Source organism: Seriola aureovittata, chromosome 1 (assembly GCF_021018895.1).
Source record: "Seriola aureovittata isolate HTS-2021-v1 ecotype China chromosome 1, ASM2101889v1, whole genome shotgun sequence".
Taxonomy (NCBI): domain Eukaryota; kingdom Metazoa; phylum Chordata; class Actinopteri; order Carangiformes; family Carangidae; genus Seriola; species Seriola aureovittata.
In genome coordinates this window covers 8,540,066-8,558,516 of record NC_079364.1, presented here as the reverse complement: position 1 = coordinate 8,558,516, position 18,451 = coordinate 8,540,066, and the positions used below count along the sequence as shown (strand labels likewise).

Sequence of the window (18,451 nt, the reverse complement as noted above, 5' to 3'; positions counted from 1 at the left end):
AATCCATCACTGAAGTACGACCACAGAAAGAGCGCTGTGGAATGATTAATCAGCCGAGGAGTTATCCATTTCAGATCTGTTAAGATACTGCGTTTTCAAAACTTCAAGGTGATTGCTGAGGGGCACGTCGACCGGCAGGAGGTTGGCTCAATGGTCATTTGACCCAGACTGCCACGCTAACACTTTAGCCTAAAGTATGTGAAGAAACTGAGGACGGCTAGGCTGGGATATTTTAGGTGTGTTGCTTGGATCTGTGTGGTATAAATGAGTGTATTAACAAAGCAGAGTCACACTGTGAGATTACCACTGCATGCACATACATCTACAGTATCTCCTGAAGACGCACAGAGATGATCTTGGTGCCTACATTCCTCAAAGTTGAACCTTTAAGCAGGTTAATCAATGCAAAAAAACTCTGCAGCACAGGTGCATAATTAGCTTTTGTCACAGAAGACATTTTGACACGTCACAGTAGGAAAAGCTCAAGTGAGAATAATAAAATTAATGATGGTTTAATTACAGTTAACTGCTTTAGTTTCAGGGTCTTGTATTGTGCATGCTGACTTACTACCAGTCATGGCTTACTGGGACAATTAACTTGTGCTTTATGGCATGTCAAATGTCTGCTATGAAAAAGGCTGATGCATTGATAACACGTTTTAAAAAGAAACCCTAACCAGGAGCTACAGCACAGGAAGATTGAAAAGCCCTGGGCAGCCGCTAGTCACTCCATAAAAAGCATCAATCAGTCCATTTACTGGTTCAAACACTGAGTCATCTCTGAAATTTTAAATCATCTGATCTTTTCGCATACAAAGTATTTATTGCTCAGTCTTTCACAGGCCTGGTTAAAAGCTACTTGTTCATCCAAACTGGACGAGGCACAGAGCTTTGAAGCGCAGAACCACAGAGACTCAGTTTGCCAGGCGACCCTGCTCCACTGTCAGCAACCAGATGGACCGAACACCCTTTTGGTATCTCTACCCTCTCAATCTATGTCTTGCTCTCTGGTTTCTCTCTCTCTCTCTCTCATGTCTTCTCACTATCTCTCTCTCTCTTATTCCATCTCTCTTCGCAGGACTGGAGGGATGAAGAGCGTGAAAAAACAAACCTAGACAGAGAACGGGGCCAAGCCAAGTGCCAGACCATCTGCCTGGCCAAGGACTTCTCCATTCCAGACAGTGACTGTCTGAACCTTGGATTTGTGCTGCTCAAATACTGATCTTCCAATCATTTATGTGATATGCTTGGAAAGACATGGAAGACTACAGTAATTAATCCAAGAAGGAACAGAATCGGACAGGTCTAATATTCCACTTTCCAATGGGAAATAAATCAAAAGTTCATCGTCTTGTTGCCAAGAGAGACATTTACATAAAGCAAACAAAACTTTGTTTTAATATCTGACATATACTTTTATTAATAAGAGGATAATGTCATACAATGAATTTTAAATAATGACTTAGATGAAGTGAGAGCAACTGTAGAAAAAGGAACAAAAACAAAGCACCCTCGCTGGTCGTCCTTCGAGTTTCTTTAATCACAAAATATGAATGCGAAGTAAATGGGTGTATCTCTTTGAGGCCATGAATGTGCTTATCAAATGCTATAGGCAGTCACCTACCAAATTATGAGATACAATCAAGTGTTGACCATTTTGGCATAAGAATAGTCCTAGAGGGAATTTGTCCAGCGTTGAAAGGACACCATCCTCTGGGGACCGTGGATCAGTAAATTCCGTGGTCTGTCTGGTTTCTAGAGTTATTGTTTTTCTTGTATACAGGCAGACATTTTGGCCCAATGGTGGTGTTACACAAGATGTGAGGGAGTCATCAGAAACCTGAGGAATCATTGTGCAACCATGAATTTTTTTTTTTTTTTTACAGAAAATCTTTCCAGTTGTTGTTAAGATATGTTGCCGTGGACCAAAGTATCAGGGAGATGAACTGACTGACAGTAGGTGCAGATGCCGGATACCAGTGGTGAAAAGTTATTAGAGAGCCATTTGTCTGATGATCAGTTATACAGCACAATGAGATAACTAATGTCCTTGTACAGGAACCTCATTCTCATCAATTACACCAGGTCAGTACTCTGTAAGCTCTCTACGGTTACTTACAGTTTAATGGACTAGTCGATTCACATTGAAGGAGGCTCCATGGAGTAACTACAGGTTCGATGAAGTCTATGAAAAAGCGACGTACTGTGTGTATTCGCACTCATTATAAATCAGTTTCATCATTTGGACAAGGTGAGTCGCGGTTCGCTGATGCTGCAGGACAAAGCGGATTAATGAGTAGTCAGAGGACGGCAGGAATAAAAATGTAGTAAAACTAAAGAGAGCGTGACAAGATACAGCTTCTTCATGATGTTATTGAGAGGGATTCATGGGAAATATTTTCTTGAGTCTTCATCAGAAATGACAGATCACAGTCTATTATCATAGGCAGCAAAAGAGAGAAGATCCAATCTGTGAGAGACAAACAGATTGCAGCAATTCTGGCACCTCTGCCAGCTGTAAAGTGGGGGGCAGGGGAACTCCAGATGTTCCTGTTTATTCAGGGCAGAGGGTTGTGAAGAGAGACTCCTAATGGGGTTTTTCTACTGAAGTAAGCAGGTTGAACCACGACTGCAGTAAAGGCCTGGAGTCATTTCCACAGTCATAATAAGCAGCGATGGAAAACAAGCCGGTGTACTGTTGAACATCAGACAGGTGAAATGAAGGAAAGGATGGTGCTCTTCACCTCTCTGTCCCAGGGTTTCTAACACACTCACACACACACACACACACACACACACACACACACACAACACACACACACACACACACACTCCCGGCATGCACAGCGGTGCTTAAAAACTACCGTCTGAGGAACCGTATGCACTCAATCATTTCTCCAGTGTCTCTGCAATATCATCTTCCTCCCAGCTCTATGTTGAAAACGCACACACACACACACACACACACACACACACACACCACACACACACACACACACACACACACACACATAGAAAGAGAAACAGGCAGCAGTAATCATCTTTACATCCGTGTGAGAGCCACATTCTGAACGACAGTATTCCCATATGTGGGTGAAAGTTAATGTGTTGTGAATTTGACCTATTTCAGAGGAGCCACGCGGTTGATCACCGAGGGAAAACTAACCACAGGACTACAGTATTAATGCTGCTCATTCTACGTACAGACGCCTCCGTGTTCTTATTGAAATGTTGTTGAAGACAATATATTATAAAGTTTATATAAGAAAACGCCACTCGCGTGTCAGGACAGTGTGTGGCTTGCTATCAGTATATCGGATATCTATTATATGGTCACTCATGCACCTCTTTCCAGTCTGTTGCATTGATCTGTTTATTGCCAGCCTGTCAATTGGACTTCTACAGAGCAGAGCCTATGTGTCCCAGTTTAAGATCCAATTGTAAAACACAGACCTCATTTCATTATTCTCCACAGAGACACATTTAATTCTGGATGTTATCATATTCCATAAGGGATTTTTTATTGGCACCGTCTACTCCCTGCTGATCTGCTCACTTCCCGAGTCATACTTAGGCTTATTGTATTATCTACATCATCCTTGTTTCTGTGTATCCCACTTTTTTGTGTGTGTGTGTGTGTGTGTGTATTACAGTGCTTTGAATGGATTAGATGGTAATCTTATCAAACAGATCAAGTCAACCCTGATCTGTTATGCTACGTTTTATATGTTCCATCAACTAGTCAGGTTGTTCTTTTATATAAGAGTTCACTCAGGGGGCGTCGTGTAGCGTAGTGGTCTAAGCAGGCGCCCCATGTGTAGAGGCTACAGTCCTCGCTGCAGTCGGCCCCGGTTCGAATCCCGCATCGGACGGCCTTCGCTGCATGTCATTCCCCCTCTCTCTGCCTCCCTGTTTCCTGTCACTCTCCACTATACTGTCCATTAAAGGCATAAAAAAAAGCCCAAAAAATATATACTTTAAGAGTTCACTCAGCTGCCAGTTTATTAGGTGCAACTACTCAAAACTAATTCACACTAAATACAACAGTCCTGCAATAAACCCTGCCTTCATGAAAATGAAAAAAGCTCAGTTTGTGTTGAAACAGTTTTAGGAAGCTGCAGTCTGTGGTGCTGCTGAACTGCATTACCTTAGACACACAGATGTTTCTATTATTTTGTATAAGCTATTTATAGGATTTATCGCACGACTGAGTTTTCGGGAGATGTACCTAATGAACTGGCAACTGAATGTATTTTCCTGTGATACTCAAAATAATGAATTTGCAGTGGTTTTCCATATGCTACACTGTAGGTACGTTTTCCAAATACTGACTCAAAATTTCCATGGATGTTTGGCCCCAAGAAAACTTAAGGGGTAAAGTTAATTTCAATAGAATTCCCTTCTTATTATTCACAACACTGGCTTGGGAAAAATGTAAGGAATGTAACTAGGATGTGTGTGCTCTTTTTACATTTGAATTATATCAAACAGGCAAACCAAATAAGCTTTTTTTCCCTCAGAGTTTCATTTGGACAAATCAAAATTAAACAATGTACATATACAAATACATGACAAATACATAAAACTCATGTAGTCTGTAGTGCAAAGCTTCTTATCGACACGGACTGGATCAGTAGCCGCACACAACAGTCACTGACTGAGGTTGAAATGTCCAATCAGACCACATCAATGCATGAATCAAATACATATCTAACAAAAAATAGTCTGCATGTAGTATTCAAGTCACTGTTCTTCACACTACCTCACACTTTATATACTTTATACTTTATATACTGCTCGTCTTTCGTGCAATCTATATATATTGTGCATTGTCTGTACGTACCATGTACACTGTCTACATTGGCATTAGGGATGTCAGCCGGTATCTGCTGCTACATAATGCTCACAAAGGCTAACTTTAGCTTGTTTAGGCTAATATAGTGACAGTTCATACAACATTAGTACGCTACTAATCTGTTCACTGCTCGTCTGTCAAGTGTGTGTGTTTTAGTTTTTTGCTGTGGTATTGAATTTGGTATCGAGAAAGTTTGTTCACACCCTGATTCTGATTATTAGACCTACAGTTAATTACTTACTATACTGCACAACTTAAAACCAAAGCAAGGATTTTGAAATTTCAGCAAGCAAAAATACCGGATTCTACACAGGTTCCAAAAAAAAAAAATCCCAAAGCAAAAACAACCAAACAGGACAACTAATAACTGTCAAGTTGGGAAAACTAATTTAAACCCCAGGCAGGCCCTGGCCACGGTTTAGCTAGCCAAGTTAGGAAGCCTCATTGATCATTCTGTGCAGAATTCAAGTAACTGTAGCTGGTGAGTCTTAACAACACAGAAGCACAGGAGAACTTGCTCTCTCTGTTTAGTTTCCACTGATTGACATTGTTATCTGTGGTATTTACAGTATGAATTTACTAATCAAGGGAAGCTTCACCCTGAAAACTCACTGTATTTCTCTGGAGGAGTATGAAACGAAGGTGGGGGTGCAGTCAGAAATATTAACAGACTTAAAGAAAAGCTTAAAGCCTCAAATCCTATCTTCCCATGACACGAGGACCTTCTTTAATTTTGCAAGCCTTTCTTCGCCGCCACCCTCAGCACCTTTCAATTCAAAACCACAACTGCTCTTTTCCCCCTGACGCTGTAGAATAATGTCTTTTAGCCTTTATTACCCTTCACAGCTCCTATTCTTCACTGTCAGCAGCAGTGCCGGGCTGAGGTCCTTATCTGGTGCAGTTTGTATAATACCTCCGAACTAAAACCAGGAAAACCAGACTGAAATAAGTGAAAGATGTTCCAAGTAGCTGTAGGCCTCCTACATCCATACAGACATCCTACAGTTGTTTTGCATCTGTTTTTACTGATTTTGCATCTGTTGTGGTTGTTTAACATCTCTTTTTACTCGTGTTGTGTCTCCTTGTGGTCATTTTGAAGTCGTTTGATTTAATTTTATATAAGAAGGGGTTAGGTTTAGGGCTGACAGTCATTTCATACAGAGGCTCTGTTCCTGGGACATCGTGACCCTTTGGGCCCGCGGGCCTGTGTCCAGTAGGCCCATTCCATAATCCATCCATGTTGCGTCAAACATCTTGTGGAGAAAAAAGGATAATTTCTTAAAAAGGTTAAACACATGATCTGTGCACAAAAATGGGACAAAATACAAAAGGAGTCATGGTTACAGCAATTAATTTGGTTTTGCACCATGCTAACAGCAGCAAGCTTTACAAGCTATTACAGCTGACATGTTACTAAACAACTCCATGCTTACACATCCAGTCAAATGTGAGTCCTGTGGTGTTTCATCTCCAGTTTGGTCAGAAAACAACATATCTGAGTCTCTTTAGCTTTTCTTCACCAGCCACACGTCAAGCAAAAACAATGAGGTCAAAGACGCAAGGAGCTCAGGGTGTCAGTTCCCAGTGGGGATTACATTCCCCTTTTTTATTTTGAAGGTTCTCTTTAGAAACTATGAATACAACCTTTGCTAAACTTTAACTTTCTTTTAGTTGCATATCAACAAATCTAAATATCCACATTAACAAAAAAGCTTTATTATATGCCATTTTTATTAAGTTTTGTTGTGGAGGACAGCATTGAAACAGAGAGGGAGACCCTGCACACTTCAACTTGAATTCCCTGAAGGTTTTATCAGCAATGTTTCGATTCAAGCTAAATCTTGATCCGGTCTGTGTGTGTCTTCCTCACCCTCCCTTTTGACATGTGTCTTACTGTCCTTCTTCCCATGAGCCATCTACATAAATAAATGACCATGCACATCAGGAAAGACCCAGCAAACCCTCTCAGCTGCAGTCAGCAGCCACGGTGGAGAAGCGAGGGGCAGGAATGCAGACACAGCTGGCTCTCAGCTGGTGAATCCGTCCAGTAAACAATAACACGCAGAGAAAATGCAAACAGTAGGTCTACTTACAATAATGTGTTTCCTGAGGAATGGGCTTTCTTGTCCTTATATCAAAAAGTGTCTTTGTTTGAAAAATCCAACACTAGATTATGAAAGTATCTGCTTAAAGTTTTGTTTAAACTTTGAACTAATTTAGAACGAAGGCTGAGGCAGATTTTAATCAAAGCAGAGACAGGAATGTGCAGGTGCAAGACAATGCCCCTGGAAAAATTGCCTGTATTCATATAACCATAAGAGAAATGTATTAAAAGTGCTATGGTGAATAATAATCACAAAAGTTAATAATTCCACAAGAGGCAGAGAACGTGGTTCCTAACTGGAAGTGGTATGAATTCTCATGTCCAATCATTTCTAAAGCCTCTTTGTTTCTCGCCTCTGTTGTTGGACTGCTCCTTTTTAGACAGCCGGGCATACCCACTGCGTTACCATAGTGACGGCAATGGAAATCCAGACAGCTGGAATTAATAACAAATTCTCCAAACATAAGGACCGATTGACATTTATACTGACGTTTCTCAGCAGTGTAAAAAATATCTGGCAGTCACTCACAAAGGAGGAATCAGAGCTCTGGTCCTGGTGAGTCACGTCGCTGATCACACAAAAGGTTAGAGTATAAAGTACTTTTTAATATCATATAATTAGAGACATATAGAATGGTTGTTTTAAAGATTACTCTACTACGCTAATCTATAATTCATCTCCATCATGTCTTTTTTGGAACGGCTTCTAACTGCGCTGTGTGAGGAGGGTGTAGACAGTCCAGTGGTCTGTAAGAAGTTTCTTTGCGCCCACCAGCTCGCCTGAGGGGCGTATCGCTCTGTTAACGGTGTCCGCCTCAGGCTCCATTCCCTGCGCAGGTCACTCATAACCAACCACTAGGAATCACTAACGCAGCACACTCTTTCCCACAGTAATGTTCCCAAGTCTGACGGATCTCTGAGCTGAACTCAGGTTTCTCCACCACCAGCACCAGCACCACCATCACCACTCGGCACCTGATCTCTCCAAACATCAACTGAACTCAAACCAGCGTCGATTATAAACCCGACTGCTTTTGACACACTCGGCTGACAAACTGCTGACACATGCACCAGGGTTTATCTGTGGCTCGGAGCTGACGTTTTACTCTATACTGTGGCCTTTATAAGAGGCTTATGTATTTACGGTTTATGTGACCTCCTCATGGGCTCATCAGTTTGGTCAGAACAACGAACCACCATGACTAACTACCTGTAAAATTCATTTGGATACCTTTTTTACATGGTTATTATAGATATGTTCAATATAAAAGACAGGGAACAGTAGAGACATGAGGTAGGAAACAAAGCACATGAGGGATGGAAAGGAAGTATTTTGTGCCATAGAGAAAAATATCTATATTTATGCTTCTATCAGTGCCCATAGGCGAAACACAGAGCTGGATTTGACCCCAATGATCTCCAATGCTGATGTCTGTGTGTGTGTGTGTGTGTGTTCATGTGTGTGAGAGAAAGAGATAGAGAGCGTGTGTGGGTGGTAATATCATCCTTCATGGATGTGCTCTCACTCGTTGCCACACGGCTCACTTATGTTCAGTCGGCTCCGTCCCATTCAGTGTAGAGCAGGTCTACCTGCAGTATAATACACACAGAGATAAGCTCATAACATGCTCAAATGTGCTATGCATCATGTCTCAACTAGAGTTTCCCCCGGCATGAACGACATCACAGTACATCACACCTGACACCACCCCGCCACGTGATAGAACGCACCTCAAATGCGAGTTGACACTGCACAAGCAGACGAGAAATGAAGACACAACCCACTGCACAGTCCTGCTATTGTCAGCCTCATGCTTGGGAATGTGATGTGGGATAAAATTACGCAAAGTAGAATCCATGACATTTCGTCAAGCCTCCCAACCAGACAGCTACTGTTTCAGTCGCCCATGACGCTCACTGCAGCGGCCTGGACGACATGTACCGATCACTGCAGCTTCACCAGTGCAACTGCAGCAGAAAAGTACGAGTGGGTTCTTTTCTCTGTGGCTCTGTTCACTAAACAGGAAGAGCTGGGTAAACAGCTGTTAATGAGTCATTTCACTCGGCCATTTTTCCTATCGGTTAATTTCAGACATCTGGGGTCACGGCAACATCACCACACCGATGGAAAAAGAAACACAAATAGTTCGGCAATCAAACAGGTTGTCGGAAAAAAAACTGGCATTTCCAGGTACCAGTTTATTTGGTGCTGAACACCTGAGATCCCAGAATTCCCTAATTAAACAACATGTCGGGCAAATTTACAGCAACTACAGCAGGCAATCGCGCGCTGCTTTGGCAGACTTCTTAATAGTGATGTTAATGTTATAGAAATGACTTCGGTGAACACAAAGTGATCATACACCCAGTTGCGAGTTCATTATAGGAACAGCTGGCTAAAACTGATGCAGGCTAATACAACAGTCCTGCAGTAAATCCTCCGTTCATGGAAGCGATAATGTTCAGTTCTAGTCGAAACTGTTTAAGAGAGGCGTTAAATCTACTTTATGATGATTTTGGAGGATGTAGTTTGTGGTGCTGCCGAATTGTATTGCAGAACTGAGAGGTGTTTGAAGAGAAGAATATTCAGTTGCTGTTATTTATTTCTACTGGGCATTCTGATATAAATAACCTAATAATAATCCTTACAGCTGCTGCAAGCCTTTCAGTCTGTTTCAATGTGCCAAAGAGAGTGTCACTATAACTCTGCTGGAATGGCCAAGGGAATCTTAGACGCCTCTAAATGAGAGATGGAGATGGAAGACAACAGAGAGAAAAAGAGAAAGAAAGGAGATATTTGCAGTTTTGATGGTACAACACAGAATGAAAGCCAAAACAGACAGTTACGAGAGGAGACGAGACAAATCGGGGATTTCATAATTACATGTATAACATTAGAGTGAATGAGAGGATGGAAAGAAAGGATGGAGGGACAAGGAATGAGTATTGCTCAGAGGGAAAGAAGACAGTGTTTGAATCTGTCTTGGAGAGAGATCAACTCAACAAGTCATGTCAGCTGAAGAGTCTCCGTTTCTTCATACATGAAAAAAAACAAATGATGGGAAGTAAATAAAAGTTCTTGAAGAAACCGAAGCTTCTCTGATATTAAGTCATTATCTAAACCTTCCTCAGGTTTAGTGTTGAACATCAGACTACGAGCAATTTACAAGGAAGGAAATACTTTTTTGTTGTTGTTAAAATCTCTTACACACAACCGTACACACATGCACATACAGAGTGAAACACCAAGCTGTCTCAATGCACTTATTGCCTTGTCCCCAGGCTCACAAACAGGAAGCACATCCTATGTCCTGATTCTATACACACACACACACACACACAAACACACTCACACACACACACACACACACACACACACAGACACACACAGACACACACACACTCCAGGAGATGTGCACCTAATCTCAGCTGGAGGGGAAAGGGGATGCTGGTAATGGTCACTCTCTCCTGTGTCTTTATTTCCGCTGGAGGATGTTCACAAATAAATTTTGAACTCCGACTCCAACAAAAAGCCACAACAAAGCTTTTCCCCTGTGCAATTCTTTCGCAATGAATTCAGCGTCATACTTTTGTGCCGTGGTGAGAAAGCCACCTACTGTATGCGAGAGCGTCCTGTGAGAGTCTGGATTGTGTGAATGCATTTGCAGCGGAGGAATGATTTATGCAGTGACACACAAGGAGAGAGAAGAGTTTCCCAACTCTTCTGGACAAAGACTTCAGGCTTTTCACACAGATTTGAAAAGTACAGTTTTTACAGACAGTCACACACACACACACACACACACACACACACACACAGTGATCAGGGTAAGGAAGCTTTCTGACAGGCAATGAGCTCATGAGATCTGAATGTCTTCCTGTGGTGAATGCTTTTCTGTGGCTTTCTTACAACTATTCCCCCTTTTTTTCCTTCTTCTTCTTTTTTTCTCACACTTTTAGTCTGTCCCCCTCCTCACACACAAACAACTTTCTCTCCCTGTGTTAATTCTTCTATATGTTCTATTTAGAGTGAATATAAGAAAACAAACAAAAAAAGCTTAATTCTGGATTTAGTATTCTTAATCTGCTGAGCAGTTGCGTATTTTTCCTACTCCAGCAATAGCAGGTTTTGTGTTGCTAGGTTAGCGATTTAGCTCTCAGTTTAATGTGTCAATCTGTGGGTTGGTTACTGTGTGTGTGTGTGTGTGTGTGTGTGTGTGTGTGTGTGTGTGTGTGTGTGTGAGAGAGAGAGAGAGAGAGAGAGAGCGGGAGTGTGCGGGTAAACATTAAGCTTGACAAATGGCCAGTGGTCTAAATCAGACTCAATTAAGATTTATGGTGGGCGAGGTGCCCAGAGTAAAGAATTTAGACAGTTTAAGTGTGGATGTGCTTGGATTTGTGTGTGTGTGTGTGTGTGTGTGTGTGTGTGTGTGTGTGTGTGTGTGTGTGTGTGCACAAGCGCACAGCCTTTCTGCAGCAAAATGTTTATTTCTTATTTTGACTGGACAAATAAAATCTCTATAAAAATCAGGTAAAAATGAAACGGGACAGTCACCGACGTGTGTCAAAGCTCTCACATCTTGAAACAAATCTTGAATCGTTTTACACTACGAGACATTTAACGGCCTTACAGCTAACAGCAGAAGCTATACCATAAACACACTGAAAATGGCTTTCAGATGTCTTTCCAACCACATGTGTGCGCCTGACATCAGAGCAGCACGGGCGTCCTTCATAATTGGGGTGTTTGCAGATATGTAATTGCAAACACACTTAACACAGCTGGAACGTTACTTTGAATTATGCAGAATTCACGTCAGCAGGTTAAATATAAAGCCTGCACCAGGAGAGGAACACGCATGTTCGAGTGTGTGTTGTGCTGACTGGGTTTTAGACCTACAAGACATTTTTGCAAAGGGAGTAAATTTGGGTGCCCCTCCCACCTTCGACAGCTTATTTGAGGCCGAGGCTTTTAGTCTGAGGGTTAAAGCTAAAATAGGATTAGGGTGAGGTTAAGGTTGCAGGGCAGATGGTTAAGGGTTGGGGTTATGAGCCAGAAAATCAATGGTAATAAAGGGTGCTTGCAAGTATAGGAATACAGATATAAGTAAGCGTGTGTGTGTGTGTGTGTGTGTGTGTGTGTGTGTGTGTGTGTGTGTGTGTGTGTGTCCCCGTGTCCTCTGGGACCATCATTTATCACCGCATGGACTCCCTTCACTGTTAACTGGGGAGCATTTTTAGCTGGTGTCTAAAGGAACAAAAAGGTGTTCTCCAAAGGTCAGTCTCCCCCTCCCTGTCTTGGTCACTCTTCTCCTCCCTCAGCGTCCCTCTGTCCCTCTTCCCACCCCTCCACCCCCCCGTCTTCCCCTCTTCCAAGACATGGCACACTGCTCTTTCTGTGGTATCCAACCAAAAACAACTGGACCATTTAAGGGGGTCGCTGTGCAAATCACAGCTTTCTAATCAAGGGGGAGTAGTCAACAGAAATGGCCCAAATGGTCGGATGCAGCTACTTCTGTGCCAGCAACTTGCCGTTACGCTTTATGGCACATTTGAATGGGTTGCTAAATGCTCAGAAATTGCTGTGAATATGAAACAGAATTCAGTCCTTGTGTTTGTGCTTTTATTGCCTGAAGTCTCTTGGCTGGAGGATTGCTTGGCAGACGGAGGGCCGGGTGACCTCAGTCTTCTGGAGAGGTCAGTTTCTTTCACAGAGAAATCCCGCCGTGGCCATTATGCCTCTCCCTTGAACCCCGTGGGCTGAGGGCAAAACTAAAACTGACAGGAAGGTAACTCAGGGCAACGGTCAATGCTACAGCTAGCCTCTGTTGCCCCCTGTGTTGTTGGAGGACACTGAAGTGGTCTTTTTTTAGTAGTTTTACTGTATGGGGTTGTTGTTACTACTTTTATATTATGTAAGGGAGGGTAGGATTTCACCTGGCTTCCTTTTTTAACAATTCAAACAACCTTGAAGATGCAGCGATACACATTCACACAGTGTGAGGTCAAAAAGACTGCAGATAAACAGGCTTGCTCTTTTGCCGGTTTCACTAGATACTTGTACCGATTTAGTAGTAATGGAAGTTTTCCACCCACCTTCACATAATGTGTCTGCCAACTCACATTTGTGCCCTCCCACACATGTCCACACACTCATGTCCACACAGACAAACACACAATCACAAAGCAGATGAGAACAGAGTGTCCAGATATAGTAATAATAATCTCGTGCTGTGCGCTGATGTGCTAGCTGTGTTGGCAGTTTTCTGCTGCACCGCTGAGAGCAGCGGGCTGTACACAGCACCGAGCATCTCACTCAGGGAAAAACACACTCTGCTGTTTCCATTTCAATATTCTCCTCGTTTCCACGTCACAGCCAGAGGATCTGAAGTATCAATAGTCTGTAGATAAGCTACAGTAACTCTCAAAAGCCCTTTTAACAGCTATGGTAACATAACACTGACAAAAATAAAACAAGACAAACTCCTCGTTATGGATTTACTATTGAAGTTTCAAGTGCTGTAGCTGCAAGATGATTTACAGTAGAAATAAATGGAAGTGATTGGCTGCCTAGAAGGTAGAGACAATATTTAATTAGTAATGTTTCCATTGCAGTTTTGCACAATTATTTTTTTTTTTTTTTTTTAAGAAAACTCAACAAAACAATGTGAATGGTCCGTGTTTCCATTGAGTGATGAGGGTTTTCTCCTCTTGCAATATCATTGAAATTAAACATGGCGTGGGATTTCCAGCATCTGCTTAGTGTCGGGACGGGGGACTTTGACTGCAGCCCCCGCAATAGCTGTTGTGGTATTTAATCAAAGGCGACGAGGGCATCGGGTGCACGTAACGACAGAAAGGCAAACCACTTATATCCGGCAGCAGCCACGTATCAGGGATGTTTTGGAGATAACAGTCTGCGATGTTTTTGGATGTCATGTGACTTCTAATGCGGAAAGAGTGTTGAAAAATCACCTCATGTGAGCGTATACGTTCTTTTTTTTGCAACATTTGACTTTTTTCTAAATTCATGTGTTTCCAATACTCGTGTTTCTTAGTTTGTAATGTTAAATTGCATTATTCACGTTAATGCAAATGTTTTGCATTATGGCCTTCAGAGTGAAAATACTGAATATGTTCAGTCAGAATAAACATTTGTGGTCTGTCATCTGTGGAGGGCTAATGGACTAACATGCACTCCATGTAACTGTCCCATCACTGAGTCGAGGGCCTGTGTTGCACGTTTTCTTTTTGGCTCTTTATGATACACCAACAAATGCTGGAAAAACATAATTAAAAAAGAAAGGATAGGCATTATTTGTATTTTGCAGTTCTTTGCATTTTGATTCATGAACATTAGAGCATCATCCATTTCTTAAGCAATGCCTCAGCATTGTTAAAAAAAAAAATCTTGGCCCACCACTGTGGCAGCATTTGGCACATTTACACACAGCGGGTGGATCCTGCTCATAAACCTACAGTTAATAACATCATCCAGCAATTTAAGGAGGCATTACCCTCAGGTATTTCACTAATCATATTATGGTTTTCAATTTGAGGGATTATAATATTTGGTTGAAATATATGGGATAAACCTCCAGGTGTAAAGAAATGATTGCCAGTAGACTGAAGTGTCAGTATTAAGAAGCTACAGAACTTGTGGTCCCGTCTCACCGAGGGCCAGCGGGGCCACATCTGAAAGCAAAGGCCATGGATTTAAACATGCAATGACCTATTTTCTCTGTCAACATTTTGTTTGAAAGGAGTGAATGGTAGTTTCTCTTCCGTAGCTTGATTTGTCAATTGCAATGAAAAACATGTCAGATATATTACACAACTAGTGCCGGCAACTTCTACCATCTGTAAACGCTCACAGGTTTACATTCATCACCACTGCGGTAGATGATCTAGCTAGTTATGTTTGTGTGGTTGCTGTGGAAAATGAATCCTGGATGAACTTGTTCAGGGATGAACAATAACCAGTATAATGTTCATGCTTTTATCGCTACAGAATCTTGATTGATGTGTAAATACAGATTCATCATGGCGGGGAGGGAGAGAAACAACTTATTTCCCCAAGAAACAGTGAAAACAAACCAACTGGAAAAGCTTTAATACTTTACTTGGAAAAACCTGCCGCTGTAAAAATATTAGAATCTGACGTCAGTGTTGGAAGATTAAACAAACATCAAGAATCTCAAGGAACACCACCAATGTTAAGTCCTCTTGATTTTTAGGATCTATTTACAAAGAGCAGAGTAGCTCTTGAAAAAAACAACAACTAATGGGTGTGTGTGTGTGTGTGTGTGTGTGTGTGTGTGTGTGTGTGTGTGTGTGTGGTCTGATACCAGCAGAGGTTGCCAGCCTGACAATTTGCTATTTTGTCATAAAGGACATGACCTGATTGGTCAATGTAAAATCTCTTAAATTTGGTTTTGTATTGACATTTTATTTCTCCCTTCGTCCAATTAATGGATTATTGATGCAAAATGTTTTACAGCAAAAAAAAGTAGCTTATAAGTTGGAGCGCTGCGAGTCTTGTTGAACAACTCTTGATCTTCTGATTGAGTTATTGTTTAATGAGATATGCAGACGTGCTGACGAGGAGGAGATGATCTGAGTAACTCCGAGTAATTCTGTGTTTAGTTGACGTGTTGCTGCTCATAAGCCGAAACCAAATGAACAACATACAGCATGTACATGATTTCTCATTTAAAAAGATGACTGTCATTCTTATTCTGCATGCATAAACTCCAACGTCCCTCTTGCAATGTCAAGAGATCAGGTCATACAACACAAATCTTCTGACACTGAGTAGGCATTGCAGGAACTGCATGTGTCTCTTGAATATTGTGAGTCTGTATCTGTGTGCTGAGGGGCAGAAGGTTGTTTAGCCCTGTCAGCATACAAGCACTTGTCGTGTATCCCTCCCAAGGTGACTTGTCTGCTGTTGGCAGGCGGAGCTATGAAAACGCCTCCCTAGACTCTCTCTCTCTCTGCTTCTCCCACACACCCATCATCTTTCAGATTCCACTGGATAATGTGCTTTCATACCTTTTTTTTTTAAAATCTTTTTTATCATACTTTTTTATTTCTGCAAAGATGTCAAAGCACTTTTTTTTGCCTGCCCCCTCCCCCCCTTCATTCCTTCCTCCTCACCTCATTTCCATACTTGCATGTAAGAATCAAGATGCGAGCAAAGACACACAAAAAAAAAAAAAAAATCAAGTGTGGATTCATTTAAATTCTCTTCAGTGCCTTTGGCCTTGTCTACAGTCAGATTCAGGCTTCGGCTCGATGCCAGCACATGGAACACCTGACCTTTTCCTCTTTCAGTTCTCATAGTGGAGAACGTCCACCTACGCAGCAGCACACACCTCCCACACAGTGTCTCTCACACACAGGCAGAAAAATCTTACTTTGAGAGCGAATGTCTGTGAATCCTTGTGGTTTCGTGCTACAGAGATTTTCAGGCCTGGAAATACAAACCACTACACCGTTCTGTATTAAAAGGAACTTTTCCGTGGAAGTTGCAGGTGTGCGACCACAAGTGTGAGTAAATAGGCCATTGTCCTGTGTCGCCAGTAGGTCATCTATTTTAGTCCAGGTTAATTCTCTACATGGGAGTAGGTGTGCTAATTTCCTCTCTCTGTGTGTCTCTTCCTGTCTGTCTCTTTCTCTCTCTCTCTCTCTCTCTCTCTCTCTCTCTCTCTGTTAATTGATTAAGAGGATTCAACTGGCTGGTGCAGCGTTAAGCACAGACTGCGACCACCAATACACACTCAGGTGAACACAAACACTCACCCAAGCAGTGAGTAACACATTTGCTGTTGAGAGGACACTGCATTGACATATAACTATTCCCTTAAGGAACCATAATCTCAACCATACTTCTATTCACCTCACCCCAAGATTAACTTAAAAACTAACATTAACCAAATATGAAGCCATAACCCTAATATTTAGGGGTTTGCCTTGTGGGAACCTGCTTTTTATTCTGAAATAAGGGGGTTGAGTTCCTGTAATGTGACTGCCGGAACTGGTTTTTTACATTTACATTTATTAATTTGGTAGATGCTTTTGTTTTAAATTATTTACAAATGGGATATAATCCAAACCGCAACAGATCAAGGAGAAGCTACATCACTGCATCACACTGACACAATAGAAATGCAAAATACTCAAATCATGTTTCCTTGTAAAGTGCTTCGAAATTCACTTTAAGCCGTTATTTGCATATTGTGATGGTCTTTCTGTTAATTAGGATTATAAATCGCTGTTTGTCAAAATCACAGTAGGGCTTTAGGAGATACACTCTACTCCCTGCAGCTGCTAGCAAACAAAACAGCCAATCAGTATGGACCTGCTTATCAGCTCCTTTATTCTTAATAATAGAAATGAACAAAACATTTTAAAATCACCAAACCTGCCAAACAATATCTCCAACAATTCATTTCCCAACAATCCTGCACATGCAGTATGATAACTGAGTGTGAAAGGAAGTCGCACCTAAAAGAAACAGTTTTCCCTTCAGATTTCAGGCCTTAGCTTCTCTGAACACAAAGTCTCATCTAAATAAAGTTTATACAGCTCCTTCACAAATAAAAATAATAACTTCTTCATACCCAGAATGCCTGTGAAACACTGCAGATTAGGGAATATAGTCACAGAATTTGACTGGTTTTATCATGACCAGTCTGCATTTCTAATGGCAACAGTCACACAAACACACATCCTCAGGAAGCAGCATCCTGACAACCTGCCTCAACCCAGCAACTCCAGCACTATACTCAAAAACTCCTCCTCGCTCCTCCACAGCCAAACACAAAAACACACTAAAGAGAATAAAGTCTTCAATAACCTTCACCTTGCAGTCTGACTCCAAGCCCCAAAATCACCGGTGACAGCCTGTAAGTTGTTCCCCATCCGAGGCGGTCTTACCTTTGTGACAGTCATGCAGAATCACTGGGTGAGGAGCAGGCCAGTGTCCCCCTTCAAGCAGAGAGCAATGCCGCAGGAGTGGAGGAGTGATGAGGAGGAGAGGAGGGCAGCTCTGCTGAATATGCAGAGAGAGGGAGAGAGAGAGAGAGAGAGAAGAGGAGGGGACAGACAGGTTAGTGTGTCTGGCTCACTAAGTACCGAGAGGGTGATTGCTGCTGCAGTGAAGTAATGGCTGGCAGTCTGCGTGCGGTTGGTTACTACAACAGGGAAAAGCTCCCCGCTAGGATACACCCCTCCCTCACCAGCTGCACACACGCACTGATGATGCGCACGAGGTCTGGCTGCCCTACTCCCTCTCTCCCTCCCTCCCTCCCTTTCTCTCGCAATATGATTAGTGGTGGGCAAATACAGCTTATTGATGAGCAGTCGGACAGGGCTGCGGGGGCGGGGGGGGGGGGGGGGGCGCAGTGCTGCGTGGGACAGGAGGGGAGAGGACTGCAGGAACAGAGGGAGGGAGGGAGGGAGGGAGGGAGGGAGTTGGACGCTGTGTC

General features: G+C 42.3%; 1 protein-coding gene across 1 annotated transcript in view; it reads right to left on the bottom strand.

The window, feature by feature from the left end:
* coro2ba (coronin, actin binding protein, 2Ba) overlaps window positions 1–18,212 on the bottom strand; it is a 44,010-nt gene extending 25,798 nt beyond the window's left edge. The window contains exon 1 of the mRNA XM_056385448.1: window positions 17,901–18,212. Coding sequence (XP_056241423.1) covers window positions 17,901–17,915 — 15 coding nt within the window. The 5' untranslated portion in view covers window positions 17,916–18,212. The remainder of the gene's footprint in view (window positions 1–17,900) is intronic.
* Window positions 18,213–18,451: the final 239 nt, after the last annotated feature.